The sequence below is a fragment of the Hyperolius riggenbachi genome, chromosome 3 (genome assembly GCF_040937935.1).
Source record: "Hyperolius riggenbachi isolate aHypRig1 chromosome 3, aHypRig1.pri, whole genome shotgun sequence".
In the NCBI taxonomy this organism is placed as follows: Eukaryota; Metazoa; Chordata; class Amphibia; order Anura; family Hyperoliidae; genus Hyperolius; species Hyperolius riggenbachi.
Window position 1 is genome coordinate 99,595,474 of NC_090648.1, and position 15,385 is coordinate 99,610,858.

The 15,385-nt window shown below is 42.8% G+C and overlaps 1 protein-coding gene across 4 annotated transcripts in view; it reads right to left on the reverse strand.

Annotated features, from left to right (window-relative positions):
- The window catches only part of SLC39A14 (solute carrier family 39 member 14), a 90,425-nt gene that overhangs the window by 39,699 nt on the left and 35,341 nt on the right, over window positions 1-15,385 (reverse strand). For 3 of the 4 annotated variants that reach the window (XR_011030208.1, XM_068274690.1, XM_068274688.1), the window contains exon 3: window positions 7,587-7,767. Coding sequence is in view for 3 of the 4 variants with exons in the window: in XM_068274690.1 (XP_068130791.1) it covers window positions 7,587-7,767 (181 nt within the window). In the remaining variant the exon portion in view is untranslated. Of the gene's footprint in view, window positions 1-5,764; window positions 5,935-7,586; window positions 7,768-15,385 lie in introns of all 4 variants that reach the window. The other variant, XM_068274689.1, reaches the window with a different exon arrangement.

Consider the following 15,385-nt stretch of genomic DNA (forward strand, 5'->3'; position numbering starts at 1 on the left):
GATTTCGAAACTTTTTTTTTAGCACCTCTCAGCGCTTACCTGCACACTGCGATTTTTTTATAAAGCGCTTTTCTAAGCACTTTTGCAGAGCGATTCAGTTTTTATTTCACTTCCTGACATCAGTCAGGAAGTGAACTTTTTCATCCGGAAATGAATAAACACAATGTATTTATTCATGAAAGCGCTGGGGGGAAAAAATAAAAAAAATGCTGTGGTCTGTGTGGGTTTTGAACTCACAAACTTTTGTTCAAAAGGCAGCTCCCTACATCTGTAATAAAACAGTGTCATGTTTGCCATAGATTCAAAAGAGGTATTTAGGTTAGTTTTTGTAATCATTTTTTCACCTCCAGCTAAGGCATCATCTGTCAAAAATATCATTTTCTTCTCCAAATACCTTGTCAACTGTGCTGCAAAAGTGAGAGAGAGTCTTTCGCCTACAGCTACAAACACGCATTAGACTTACGTATATCACTAAAAATGAATGTAATCATTTCAGGAGACACACGGGCCCCATACGCAATTCACCTTCTCTTCAGAGTTTTCTCCTAGGTGATATTTTAGACCCGTCAGTAAAGTGCCTTTTGGGCCACCAGCAAGCAAGAAAATACTCAGAATTTTGATAGTATTTGTCACCTAATTTTCTGTACTTTTTCAGCTCAAAAAAGTGTTGGAAAGTTATTTTATAGAAAAGATGAAAATTATCTACTAGGAGAAAAATGCGGGAGAAAAATGTAATTGTATATGGGCCACTGGTGCTCATTTAGTTCACTTTTTCTCCTAGGAGATAATTTTTCACCTTCTCTTATAATATCTTTTCAGCACTCTGCAATTGAAAGAGTACCAAAAAGCAGGTGAAAAAAAATACTATTCAACTTATTTTGAGTATTTTCTTGCTTGCTGGTGGTTTAAAGAAAACCTGCAACTAAAAAAAGTTCCACTGCGGGGGGAACTCACATTGGGTGGGGGAAGCCTCCGGATCCTATCGAGGCTTCCCTCATCCTCCTGTGTCCCACGGCGGTCTCGTTGTGCCCCTCCGAACAGCGGGGATGTAAATATTTACCTTCCCGGCTCCAGCACAGGCGCAGTATCGGCTCTCTGCTCGGAGATAGGCGGAAATAGCCAATCGCTGTCGGGCCGCTGTACTGCGCAGGCGCAAATCTCCTGCGCCTGCGTAGTAGAGTGGACCCGACAGAGATTGCCTATTTCCGTCTATTTCCCTGCAGAGAGTCGCAACAGCGCCCCCGCTGGATCCAGGGAAGGTAAATATATCAAGCCTTATCAGGCTTGTCGAGCCAGGACTGTGGGATGCTTCGTGGGAGCCAGCGCTGGATTGCCTGCAGCTACAGGGGAGCTCATCCTTATTGGGACCCTAAGGCTTCCCCCTCCCAAGAAAAGTACCCCCCAGGGGACGTTTTTTTCAGTACAGAGTCTCTTTAAAGGCATGTTATTGGTAAGTTGTGAAACTATCACCTAGGAGAAAACTCCAGAGAAAAAGTAAATCGCACATGGGCCATTGTGTGTAAAAGGTGTACCCCAAAATGTTCTTAAAGGGACTCTGAGCTGAAAAAAAAAAAAAAAAAAAAAATAGATTTTATACATACCTGCGGCTTCCTCCAGTCCCATCCGCCTGGATCGCTCCCACTCCGCCATCCTCCACTGCACACAGCTTCGGGAACAGAGTCCCTGCACTTTCGTCATCGTGGCCAGACTGCGCAGGAGAAGTGCGGCCTCTACGTATCTCTCCAGCGGCTGCTGGAGAGATACGCAAACAGCGCACTTCTCTTACACTAGACTTGCTCTGACTGACGGAAGTGCAGGGACCCAATACCGGAGCGGCAGACATCGGAGGACGGCGGTGTGGGAAACGATCCAGGCGGATGGGGCTGGAGGAAGCCGCAGTTATGTATAAAATCTTTATTTTTCAGCTCTGGTACACTTTAATTAATCTGCTAAAATCTAAAATACTTAATTGAATGCAATTATGTTTCTGCTCTACCTGACAGTAAATTGGCATTCACCACGAATCCAGAATTTTTTCCCCCCATTTTTAGTTTTAATGGTCTTTAAAGTGAATTAAAACAATTTCATTAAGCTTGTTTGATTTCAGCGATAATCTGTCTATCACCCGTCAGACTTAAGCCCCGATAATCTAGACACCTGCTCACAAATATGTTGGACCATACAATATGCACTCACTTTAGGTGTGTGATGACCTTCACCATTCCTCCTCCTCATGTCCAATCTGATGACTAAAACACCAGATATGTGGAAATAAGGTAGAGGGATTCCAAAAGACATTAAACACAACATATTAAAATAGAATTACAAAAGAAATCTTCCAGTGTACAACTTTCACCACATAAAATTGAGCAATGTAAAGATGGATAGTACTGCATGTTTAGCTGTGGCAGATTCTGTCTTAAATAGAGACTTTTAAAGGGGGGGGGGGGGACAAAACCAAAACAGTACAACCGTGACACAGCTAAACCAACAGTCTTCAATTACACCCTGAAAAGAAGAAATATTGGAGAGAAAAAGAAAATTATCAACATTGCAATAAACATCGAATTCCTGTGCATGCTGTAGAGGAGGGGCGGAGCATCTCCATCTTGGCTGAAACAAGTTGATCTCAGTAGTTCACCAGAAATTAAAAGGTTAATGATTCAGTCAGCTCAACAAGCACATGAGAAATGGAGGCAGCACCTTGTGAGACCTGCACATAACGCCACAAGACCGCCCCAGCGGGTTACCCTTTGCATTTCCAAGTGCTGCATTGTAGAACACCTGCTTTTCTTAATGTGCAAGCAACAATATTGTGCCAACCACCATAGAGGGAAAGAGTAGAAATCCACATCGCACCCACCATAAAGCAATTGGTAGAAGGATCACAGACAGAGACGCAATCATCGAAAGGCAATTTTGATCTAAATTTTTAAACTATTTAGAGCAGATACTTTTAGATCCGATACACTGAAATACAATCATTTTATGTGATCACATGCATTTTCTATGCCAGATTTGTCCTCAATTCGGTCATTTTATCAGCGGATATTGAAAAGAGTATAATCAGGTAACGTGTAAGGCCAGCCATTAGATTATAGCACACTGTAGCTATTTCGGTGATGTTAACAAACAAGTCAATTAGTACAAGGCTATAAAAGCAGTATATGTTGGTTAGTACTCAGCTCTCAGCACAGCACTTGACATACATGGAGCCTCACCCCCAGCCATGTCTTTAAATACCCAGGTCAAAAAAACAAAATTCAAATTAACATATGAAGCAGCAGTCATGTGACCACTGCACTACATACACACACCAGTGTTCTCCCCAGGCTCTTTTAGCCGGGTGCTCCACCCGGCTAGTTTTGGTGACCACCCGGCTGTTATCAGCTCACCTCTTCCTATGCTGTAAGCAGAGTTGCACACAGACGCACCGGCCCTGCATTCTCTCATCCTGCCCCACCCGGCTACTTTTTCATGCCACCCGGCTGGAAAAAAATTTCTGGGGAGAGCACTGACACACACACACGGTATTTAGGAGACGGGTGTGGGTGGAAGACAGGCACATCTGTCAGAACTATGCCAATAATTTAAAAGTTAAAATGCTAAAGATGAACTCCAGGCAAATTCTAATCAAGCACATTTTAAAGTTAAATTTAACATAACCCCTAAACATACAGGTACTGTAACTGACTGCAATCTGTCTTTCTTACAAATGCAAACTGTATGCAGCTTGGAACTAGACCAGTTTGGATGGATAATGCATACAGTTTGGATGGATAATGGAACTTTTAGCATCTATAAAACTATCTGTATAGCCTACAATACAATGCTAATGTAAATCAGTATACAGCCTGGGCAAGAGACCGTAACCACTGTAAGGGCTCATTCACACCAATGCACTTCTGTCCACTTCTGTGAGCTTTTTTCAGCAACATGTATCTGTTACCATTATGTGCTGAAAAAAACCGCACAGAAGCGCATGAAGTGTGAATGAGGCCTAATGCAGTCAGGATCTGCTACTCTGTGCACCGCCAACCTAATACCGATACACTGCACATATTTGTACACAGCAGCATAATCATCTTGTCAGTAATGATGAGTGAAGAATTCTTGAAACATGCTTATTGGCTCTGCCTCAGATGTGGAAGCTGGGACCAGCAAATTGCCTGTCCACATGTGTGCTGCATTGCAGATTTGAGCATTGCATACTGCGATCTGCAAGGACACCAGAAAGTGCAGAGAAAGCACTTTCTGATGCCTCCACTCAAGTGCTGGGCTTTGGTGTATTTAATAATGCATTAAATGGTGCATGAAACTCGATGGGTTGCAAGTAACGCACATGAACGCAATGCACCAGACTTCATCTTGCAAAAGGTTTTTGAAAGCGTTTTTATGTAGATTTTTTTTAAATACACAAGTGTGGACATGTCCTAACACAGCTGCTGGTTAAAGTGGCCTTAAAGCGGATCTATAACAAGTAACTTGTCTGTATATCTTATCTAAAGTTTAGCAAATCTAGCCGCAAACAGCTTCAACAGTATATTATTATTTCTTCCTGTGATACAATGAGAACAGCCATGTTCTGTTTGTCATCATTAAACACAGGCAAGCTGATCTGCATCTCCAGCCCTCAGCCTGTGAAAACGTCATTCCCCTTTCTTCTTCCCTCTGCCCCTGAAATCTCTAGCTAGTAACCTCCTCCTCCTGCCCCAACTGAGCTCCCATAAGACCTTGCTACATGGGTCTGAAAGTGCCAAAGCACTGGAGAAGCTGTGGGCGAAGCTTGTTTAGTTTATAGGGAATTAAGAGTATTAAAACAAAACAAAAAAAAGTACTGGGCTTGAGGAATGCCCTATAAACCACATGAAAGGAACACAACTATGCAATGAGTAAAAGTTTATCTCGGATCCACTTTAAAGGACAACTTCCCATGGTTATTTGCTAGAGGCAAAATTATAATTCATTGTGTGCATGCAGCTTTTTTAAACTGCTTTTCCCCAGGTTGCATTTTGGAGTGTCACATCTCTACTAGCCATGCACCAATTCTGATACAGTGACTTAGGAGCGGTGGTGGCACCTAGGGTTGTGGAGTTGGTACAAAAATCACCCGACTCCTCAGGTTATGAAACCACCGTCTCAAGACTCCAGGTACCCAAAAATTGCTCTGACTCCTCGACATCAAAGCCCTGGTGGCACCTACATGCTCATGTTAGAACTGGTCACCAGTGGGCATGAAGAGAGGCTGGAGTCATCAGGGACAAGGGATGGGGGTGGGGGGGCAGTGATAGGTGGAGGGAATGTCTCCAAACATCACTCACAATACTGCGGCATTCATCAGATTTAAGAAAAACCCAGCACAGCAGAAGGCAGAATATTACATTCTTGTCCTGGGGAGTTATATTAATGCACTACTAAAGATCTGGATTCAACCTATTGTAAATGGATAATCTACCACCATCATTACTCATTACTTAACATATATGAGGGGGGGGGGGGGGGGGCGGAAGGTCTGCGATTCAGCTACGTTAGGAAAACCAAAAACAACCTAGCTCTATGTTCTGAAAGATTGTCTGCATCACAGAACTAGATGGTGACACCTTTTCACAGGTATTTGCTTGGAGTTCAGCTTTGAGGCCAAATAATAGAGTTCTGAAGGTAGCACTGTAAGAGTAATGCCAGTTTATAAGGTAGAAAAGTGTTTGTTTTTTTGCATGTGAATGTAGAACATTAGCTCCCTCTGTGTTATGAGCAGGTACTGCACCTCAGGGATCAACTGCAGGAGAGCATTAGACAGAAGCGTGCCAATGGAGAGCGCAATGAAATAGGTAAGTATTCGTCGGAAGACGGGCCTCTCAACGCATGGGGCAAAGAAGACACCCAGGAGAGAGGACAGGCTGATCACTGTGACTGCCGCGAATCCAAAACCCCAGACTGCAAACAAAAGTACACGGTGAGGGACACATATACACACAGGAACACATGAAGGCAGGAGTGGTATTGCATCAACACATGAAGACACCATTAACAAACAACTATACTGTACAAAGAAAAACAAAAAACACAAGCAATTTAATACAAATAAAATGTATTTCCAAAGCTCTTCTGAAGTCCCACCAACAGGCCATGTTTTGAAAACATCTACTGTGTTTACTTTTTACTAACTAAACTCCAAATTGTGATGGTCATGTCTAGGAGAACTCATGAAGAAGCATGTGATCAGATTCAATCTAATAAAGTAAAAACACCTGTTATTTACAGCTAGTTTTAACCTGCTCCTTACTGTCTCTGGAGCATTAAGGTGTACTGTCGTTTCCAGGTATCGAGGCTCAATCCTCAGGCAAAAGTTCTGGGCCTTGTGCTATACAGAAGTGTTGCTAGCCTGTCGGCCAATGATGCATACTATGGCTGTAGAGTGGGGAGGAGGGACAATACAGGTGAATAATGTCACAAGAGGTTTAAGGAGGAGAACAACAGGTTAGGCCTGTGCTCAGCCTAGATGATCTGTCATGCCTGATCTTTTGGCGAGGGGAGGAGGGAGTACAGGGCTACATACCAATATACAGCAATATATATAAGTATATGAAGTGTTTCTGATGCTGAAACCAGGGGAACTCACACAAAATTCAGTATCCCGATTTACTGTGCTCTATTATGTGTCGTTACAGGTGCACATTAATGCAAATAAATGACTCAGTCTGTGCATATGCAAGTATATACCTAAGATACACACACTGGTTACAGGAATGGAGAACAGATTTGGAAACACTATTCAAGGCAAGCAAAGTGAACATGGGAGTTCAGAAATAGGTTGTAACAAGTAGTAAGAAAACTACCATTGCAATCTAGAGTTGCCACCCTGTTCCTGCCTTCAGTGTCAGTGTAGCCCAGGAAGTCTGAACTCCAACAACAACAACAGAAACAAGATGACAGTTCTAGAGCTTAGAACTTCAAAATGAATTTAGCAATGGAAGCTTTCACATGTCCATTTTCCACTATTAACTCTAAGCATACAGGGAGAAATAATGTCCACTGACACCATCTACGGGGCAGCTTGTTCTTAAAGAGGAACTGCAGTGAAAATACTACAATTAAAAAAAAGTGCTAAATATCAATAATTATTTATAAATGATTTGTCAGTGTCTGCCGATTGTAAAATCTTTCCTCTCCCCGGTTTACATTCCAAAATATATCACATGACAACATCTTTACTGCTGGCAGGTGATGTCTGTGGCAGGAGATGCTGCTTTTTCGGCAGTTGCAAACAACTGCTATTTCCCACAATGCAACAAGCCCCCCACAGTATTATGTCAGTACCTAGGTGCTGACATGACACTGTGGGAGGGGTTTCACCACAATATCAGCCACACAGACCTCTCCCCCCCCCCCCCCCTAGTCCCCCCCCACCCCCTCCTTCCATCCCGATCTATTCAAGAAAAGGCAACCGTCTCACACGGGAAATGGGGTATCAGCTACTGATTGGGATAAAAGCTCAATCGCTGGTTACAGTTACACTTTAAATGTGAGACTGCTCTGTAAAAACGATCATGGTGGCTCTAAGAAAGGGAAACCGATACACATCTTACCTTCTGTAGTGGTTGGTTTCCCCTCTGTGCTGGTCTCATTGTGAGAGATGGGTCTTCCCTGGCATGCCCCGGTTTCCAACTGCTGCAGGATGGAGGGGCAGATATTCTGGAGACCCCCTGCACCTACTGTAGATTCTGAGGTCAGATTGTGAGCAGTGAAGAGAGCGGAGGCACTGAGACACTGGAGATAGAAGGACAATGCCAGTCAATATTCAGTATTTGTAGAGCCAACAACTGATCTTGCAGAAAAAAATAAAAATATAAAGCTCACATAGCACTGACTTCTGGCCACTGACCTGGCTGGAGAGGGGATGCACAAAAAGTTCTGGAGAGGCACAACTTACCCGTATGTTGGGTGCTAAGCCACATCACCCACAAGTCAATAGTAGCAATGAGGTTAGGTCAGCACACCGCTGTCACGATGCAGTATTCCATTTTATTGCCTAGGTCAGCACAAGCTTGTTTTGGGGCCATGGAGGGTCCCCTTCTTCAGAAAAGTGCAGACATATAATGATACAGTGCAGCCATACAATTGTATTTCTGCATTTTTGCGAAGAAGGGGACCCTCCGTGGCCCCAAAACAATTGTCAAGCTTATGCTGACCTATGCAAAAAAACGGAATATTGCATTGCGACAACGGTGTGCTGACCTAACCTCAATGCTAATATTGGCTGGGAGATGGGAGGGGTGTAGCAATGCAAATTAGGAAAGAGAAATCCAGGCCTTTATGCGCAAGGAGACTCTGAAACAGCAGCTAGGAAACATAGGACTACAACTTTCAAATACAGATGCACTGCCCTGATTTCTTTATATACACTTTAAAGGGAACATGAAGTGAAAATAAACTTATGATATAATGAATTGTATGTGTAGTAAGCTAAGAATAAGAACATTAGTAGCAAGTCTCATATTGCTTCTAGTACAGGAAGAGTTAACTACTTGCCGACTGCTCCATGCCAATTGGCGTGAATGTGGCGGCTCCCCCAGGACCGTTCAACGCCAATCGCATGAAGTCCTGGGGGTGTGTTTACAGTAGATCGTGCACATCTCCACTTGACTGACGGAGCTCCGCTACGTCATCAGTCTCCCAGCGGTGATCGCTGCTAGGAGACTGTTCAGACAGCCAAACCACCATCTAATTACAATGTACAGTGCTGCAATCTGAGGTAGCACTGTACTGGGGACAGCCGTGTGACTCGGCTGTCCCCCTGGGAGGCTCAGTAGTGATCGGCTCTCATAGGCTGATGCTTATGACAGCTGATCGCTGTCATTGGCTGGCAGTGGAGGGAGGGTAGTACATTTTATTTAAAAAATAATTAGAAATAAATTAATTAAAAAAAAAAAAACACAACACAATAGCCTGCAGCAGCAATCAGAGCCCACCAACAGAAAGCCTGCTGTCCTTAAAAGGGAACCTGAAGTGAGTAAAATTATTTAAAATAAACACATGACGTAGCTGCAAATGAATATCAAATACTTACCTCACTGTCAGTTCCCCTCAGAAGCTCACCATTTTCCTCTTACAGTGATCCCTTCCAGTTCTGACAAGATTTTGTCAGAACTGAAATATACCAGTTGCTGTCAGTTACAGTGTTCTCCCCAGGCTCTTTTAGCCGGGTGCTCCACCCGGCTAGTTTTTGTGACCACCCGGCTGTCACGGTTCACCTCCTCCTTTGCTGTAAGCATAATTACTCACAGAAGCACTGGCACCCGCATTCTCTCCTTTCGCCCCACCCGGCTACTTTTTCTTGCCACCCGGCTACTATTTAATGCCACCCGGCTGGAAAAAATTTCTGGGAAGAACACGGAGTTATATATCGGCAGCTGTCTATTACAAATGAATGTGCAAGGTAATGTCCATGTTTCCATATGGCTCAAGTGGGTGATATTACAGTTTAACAGTGAGCTGACCAGGAAGCCATTATGGGGTAATGGCCATTTTTATAATGGAGGACAGATAATTCCAATTATCATAGTGGACAAATGCAGGGCTGTGGAGTCGGTCCGAAAATCCACCGACTCCGACTCCTCCGTTTAGGATTCCACCGACTCCGACTCCTCTAATTTGCATATTACAATTTTGTTGATTAAAAGTATGTAACATGAAATTCGTCTCTTAACTGCCAACGCTTAGGAATTTTACAAGACAACTGAAGTGAGAAGGATATGTAGACTACTATATTTATTCCCTTTAGACTAAAACTAGTCCTTGGTAAGAGTACTTGTAAAAGGTACAAACCGGAACAAAGAACATCTATCAGGCCCTAGGCAATGTAAGTGTGGGTACATGTAAGAATGATGTGCAGGTACTCTGCAGGGGAATGAGGAGATTCTTCCTCTATTACACATTCTTCATGCACAATCTGAACAAGGTTTATGGGTGACAGACAACACCTCTCTGTTCAATGTACACAGCATTCTCAGTGGATTCCCTGCAGCTCTGTGGGGAGTGCATATGTAGAGTATAGTACTACTGTGTAACAAAGTAAACCTGAGACAGATGAAATTAAAGTTTTATACATACCTGGGGCTTCCTCCAGCCGCCTTCAGGATAATCAGTCCCTCGTTGTCCTCCTCCACCACCTGGATCTTCTGCTATGAGTCCAGGTACTTGAGCCAGTCAGGTGTAGTGTGCATGCACACACTCCGCCGCCAGGAGCATACTACACCTGTGCAGCACTATTGCGCAGGTGCAGAATGTTCCTGGCTGTGGGAGCGGCAGCGCTGACTGGCTGAATTACCAGGACTCATAGCAGAAGATCCGGGTGGTGGAGGACAGCGAGGGACTGATTAGCCTGAAGGGGGCTGGAGGAAGCCCCAGGTATGTATAAAACTTTACTTTTCATCCGTCTCAGGTACCCTTTAATTTGTAGTCACCAAACCAAATTTTAACATCATATCAAATTATTTGATTTCATCAGCAAAGGGAGTGCATACATTTGCATAAATCAGCATCAATGCAGAATTATTTCCATCTCATTGACCATCTCTATTAGTGACATGGCTACACATCAGGCTTTATACTTACAGCATAGATGTTATTTCGTATATATAAGAGATTCCTGTGTACACATCATATATACTGTACAGTCACAATCAGATGTGTATATCTGACTTTAAAAATATGGGGACTGCTTTATTGAAGCAGCACAAGTAACTAATTTTGATTGGTTTATTTCATTTTTGTGGACTAAGCACAGCTATTACTGTATATACACTGTATATATACATTATTTTTAATGACTATTATCTGAGAAATAGAACATTTTATCATATTTTCTATTTTAATTACAGTTACAAATTCATTAGGAGTCGGAGTCGGTGCATTTTTTCCCGACTCCGATTCCAGGCACCCAAAATTGCCCGACTCCACGACTCCGACTCCACGACTCCGACTCCACAGCCCTGGACAAATGGGACGCAGGAGAGGAGAAAGAGATTGAGGAGTAGACTACACAGGAGGAAAGTATGACCTGTGTATGGTTATTTTGACTTTTTATTTTCAGTTCAGGTTCTCTTTAAGTGGTTAAGAAACTTTAGTTATCTATGCAAAACAGCTTCTCTGAGCTGTCCAACCATACAGTTAAGGGGCCCATACACTCAGCCGATTTTCTGGCCGACCGATCGATGGCTGATTTCGATGGCAGGGTGGAAAATTTAGGTCGATCTGATGAGATTGCTTATCATTTTGCATTGGCCTTAATGGAAATCTGATGGCAAAGAAATGCCATCAGATCGAAATTAATTCTATCCTGGTAAAAAATGTTCTAAAAACACATCAGATAGATCATCAGATGCATTTCTTATCTATCTGCTGCCAATCTGACGAGTGTATGGGCACCTTTTATAATTTTAATTATTTAGTATTTATATAGCGCCGACATCTTACGTAGCGCTGTACAGTATATATATTGTATTGTCACTAACTGTCCCTCAAAGGAGCTCACAATCTACAACAACAACAACAACAACAAATAACATTTGTAAAGCGCTTTTCTCCCGTGGGACTCAAAGCGCATAAGCATGGCTCAGACCATCGTGGTACAGGGGAAGAATTTTATAAATCTGGAAATGCCAGGCTAAACAGGTGGCTTTTCAGTCTGGATCTAATCCCTACTATTATCATATGTCTATGTATGTATTATGTAGCGTATGTATCATAGTCTAGGGCCAATTTAGGGGGAAGCCAATTAACTTATCTGTATGTTTTTGGGATGTGGGAGGAAACCGGAGTACCCGGTGGAAACCCACGCAGACACGGGGAGAACATACAAACTCCTTGCAAATGGTGCCCTGGCTGGGATTCGAACCGGGGACCCAGCGCTGCAAGGCGAAAGCACTAACCACTACGCCACCGTGCTGCACCTTTAGCTGCACTGCTATTTTCTGAAGCACTTATACATCAAAAACAGTGAAAGACAACTTCAGATAAGATTTTACTGCAGGAAAGTTCAAAGGGTCATTAGCTCTGCTCAGTTCCATAGTTCATAATGAAGAATGTAGTTTGTAAACTGCAAATATTAGAGAATGATGCAATGTTATAATACAAAAAAAAAAATCGCTAAAAAATGAAAATAAAAAGAGGAGCTTTTCTTTGCTACTAATGTTCTATTTCTTAGCTGCACTACACATACAATTTATTATTCCATGATTTTTTTTTCCAGCTTCAGTGTCACTTTAATGGCTTTATAAGCCATGAAAGGACAACTGAAGCAAGAGTGATATGGAGGCTGCCATATTTATTTTGTATTAAGCAATACCAGTTGCCTGGCCTCCTGCTGATGCTTTGCCTCTACTTTAGACCCTAAACAAGCATGCAGCGGATCAGATCTGACTAGATTAGCTGCATGCTTGTTTCTGGTGTGACTCATACACTACTGCAGCCAAATAGATCTGCAGGGCTGCCAGGCAACTTGTATTGTATAAAAGGAAATAAATAAATATGGAAGCCTCCATATAGTCTTCTCACCTGATTTGACCTTGAAGATGTAAAAAAAAAAAATGTAGAGTACTGGATCATCTCAGCCAAGTGCATAGTTATATTCCTTACCCCTCCCCACTGGAAGCTGCTCCGTCATGTGCCATACATCATCCCCCCTCCATAGCAACAGAATGTGTCGCTAGCCTTCAGGCTATTGATGCATCTATATAGCATTTGGCCTCAAACTGAAGCCACAGAGATCAAGTCCCAATCCCTCCGAGCAGCAGTAATTGTGCATGTGTAAGCAGCTTAATGCTTAGCCTACCCCTTGCATGCTTGTGGAGATTGCATTACCACTTTCCTCAAATCTCAATTGGAAAGGCACATTCTTTCAGATTTGTTGTGCCATTCACAAGGTTTTTAGACAGTAGATGGAGGGGGAGGGGTTTAAATACAGAGCAGGACTTGAGATGCAGCACAATTACTTGTGACCCTGAACTTCCTCTTTACGCAGAAGCTAATCAATCTGACTGCACACTCTGGGCTGATAGGATGTCCCTGCAGAATACAGGATGACCTCACAGCCCCAGCTCACACACATGCACACACACATGCACACACACACACTGAAGGAGGTGAAAGCACAACTCCAGCTCCGGAAGGCAGCTGCTGATCACAGTATCAACACTCGCTGACATCAACATCCCTGCATCAGCAACCACAATAAGACACTCGCTGACATCACACATCCCTGCATCAGCAACCACAATAAGACACTCGCTGACATCAACATCCCTGCATCAGCAACCACAATAATATCACAGTGGCAGTCCAGCCAGCTGAAAACAGAGGGATTTAAGGTGGGCATACACTTATAGATTTGCAGCAGATTCGACCATCAGATAGATTTCTGGCAGATGCCTGTCAAGTCGAATCTGACAGGAATCTATCTGATGTGTGTCACACACCAGGAACATATTTCCAAAAGATTTCAGAATGAAATCTATTGGAAATCGATCTAAGCGCATTATTGGACCATTGGATTCAATGCAACTCTATGGACCATCGATCTGCTGCCAGCAGCAGATCGACCTAGATTTTCCATCCGGTCAGGTAGATCAAATTGATCGAAATCGATCCAAACCGTCCACAAATCGATCAAATGGGGAATTTGATAGAATCGATTTCTGATCGGTCACTCGATTCTATAGAATCGATCAAATCGACCAGTGTATGGGCCCCTTTAACCATTTCAACACTTTGTTTCAATGAGTTTTATCAAATTCAACATCTAAAATACTAGGGATGGTCAATGAGATTTCAGTTATTTCGAGACTGTCTTTTTAAATGTAAAATTTATGCAACTTGAAATTAACCATTTCACGTCCAGACCTTGTTTCCCCTTTATGGACCAGAGCAGTTTTGACATTTTAGCTATGTCCCTATTTAATCAGCAATAACTTTATCCATACTTATGAAACCTAAATGAAATATATACCGTAATCATTTTTTCAAGACAAGCTAGTCTTTCATTGTATGGCATTTTTTCCCCTCAAACAATTGTTTTCCAAGCATTTTAATGAGAAAAAGAGGGAAAAAAAATTGCACACATTTTTCTGTTTTACCAATTCCAGTTTAAAAATAAAAAGCGTTATTCTAGATAAACACATTTCGTTTGGCTATTTCTACAGTTTATCACAAAAAAAAAAAAAAAAAACTTAGATTATGTTCCCGTCATAATTCATGGTGAGGATATTAGATCCTGAAATAATACTTCAGTGTGTATTTTTCACTATGAACTGAGAAAATAAAAGCTTTTTTATTAATAAAAATCAATCTTTTTGGCTCAGGGAACATGTATTCCCTTTAACCAATTAGTGCTGCAGCAGATAGTGCCAGAGGTGTGCACAGGAGCAATGCCCAACCATGTACAGCTGTACATAGCAAGGAAATGAGCAGCGCTACTTAAAAACAGACTAGTGCCTACCTGCAAAAGAGTGCAAGCCCCACCTGTGGGGTCGAATACACACCGAGCATACACATGACCTGTCTACCACTAGAGGAGGATGTTGGTTTCCATTAACAGCTTGCATGCAACCTATTAAGTACTCGTCCCTCCCACTGCGAAGAAGTCAATCCTCCATGGGAGGGGCCTAACACTAACTAAATCCTAACCTATGTATATGCATAGCCTGGGTGCGGCTAATCAAATAAAATCGAAAATTGCGCAAAAGGTGGATCAGCGCAACACCAGGCCGCATCTTTGATGGAGGCCATTCGGAGGCGGCCTGGTGTTGCGCTGATCCACCTTTTGCGCAATTTTCGATTTTATTTGATTAACCGCACCCAGGCTATGCATATACATAGGTTAGGATTTAGTTAGTGTTAGGCCCCTCCCATGGAGGATTGACTTCTTCGCAGTGGGAGGGACGAGTACTTAATAGGTTGCATGCAAGCTGTTAATGGAAACCAACATCCTCCTCTAGTGGTAGACAGGTCATGTGTATGCTTGGTGTGTATTCGACCCCACAAGTGGGGCTTGCACTCTTTTGCAGGTAGGCACTAGTCTGTTTTTAAGTAGCGCTGCTCATTTCCTTGCTATGTACTAATGTAATTCGTTTTTGGTCAGCTGCTCCCACTTAACAGCCATGCTTTTGGTGTATATGCAGAGCTTTTGTTTGGGTTCAAGGTGCGTTTGTAGTTCCTGGGGGGGCTCAGCGCATCTTTGATGGAGGCCATTCGGAGGCGGCCTGGTGTTGCGCTGATCCACCTTTTGCGCATGTACAGCTGTGCTTCAGCTACAAGACTTACATCAACGTCCTCGTGGCTTTGATGAAGTCACAAACGACGTAGATATACTGTAGTGGTGGATAAAGTG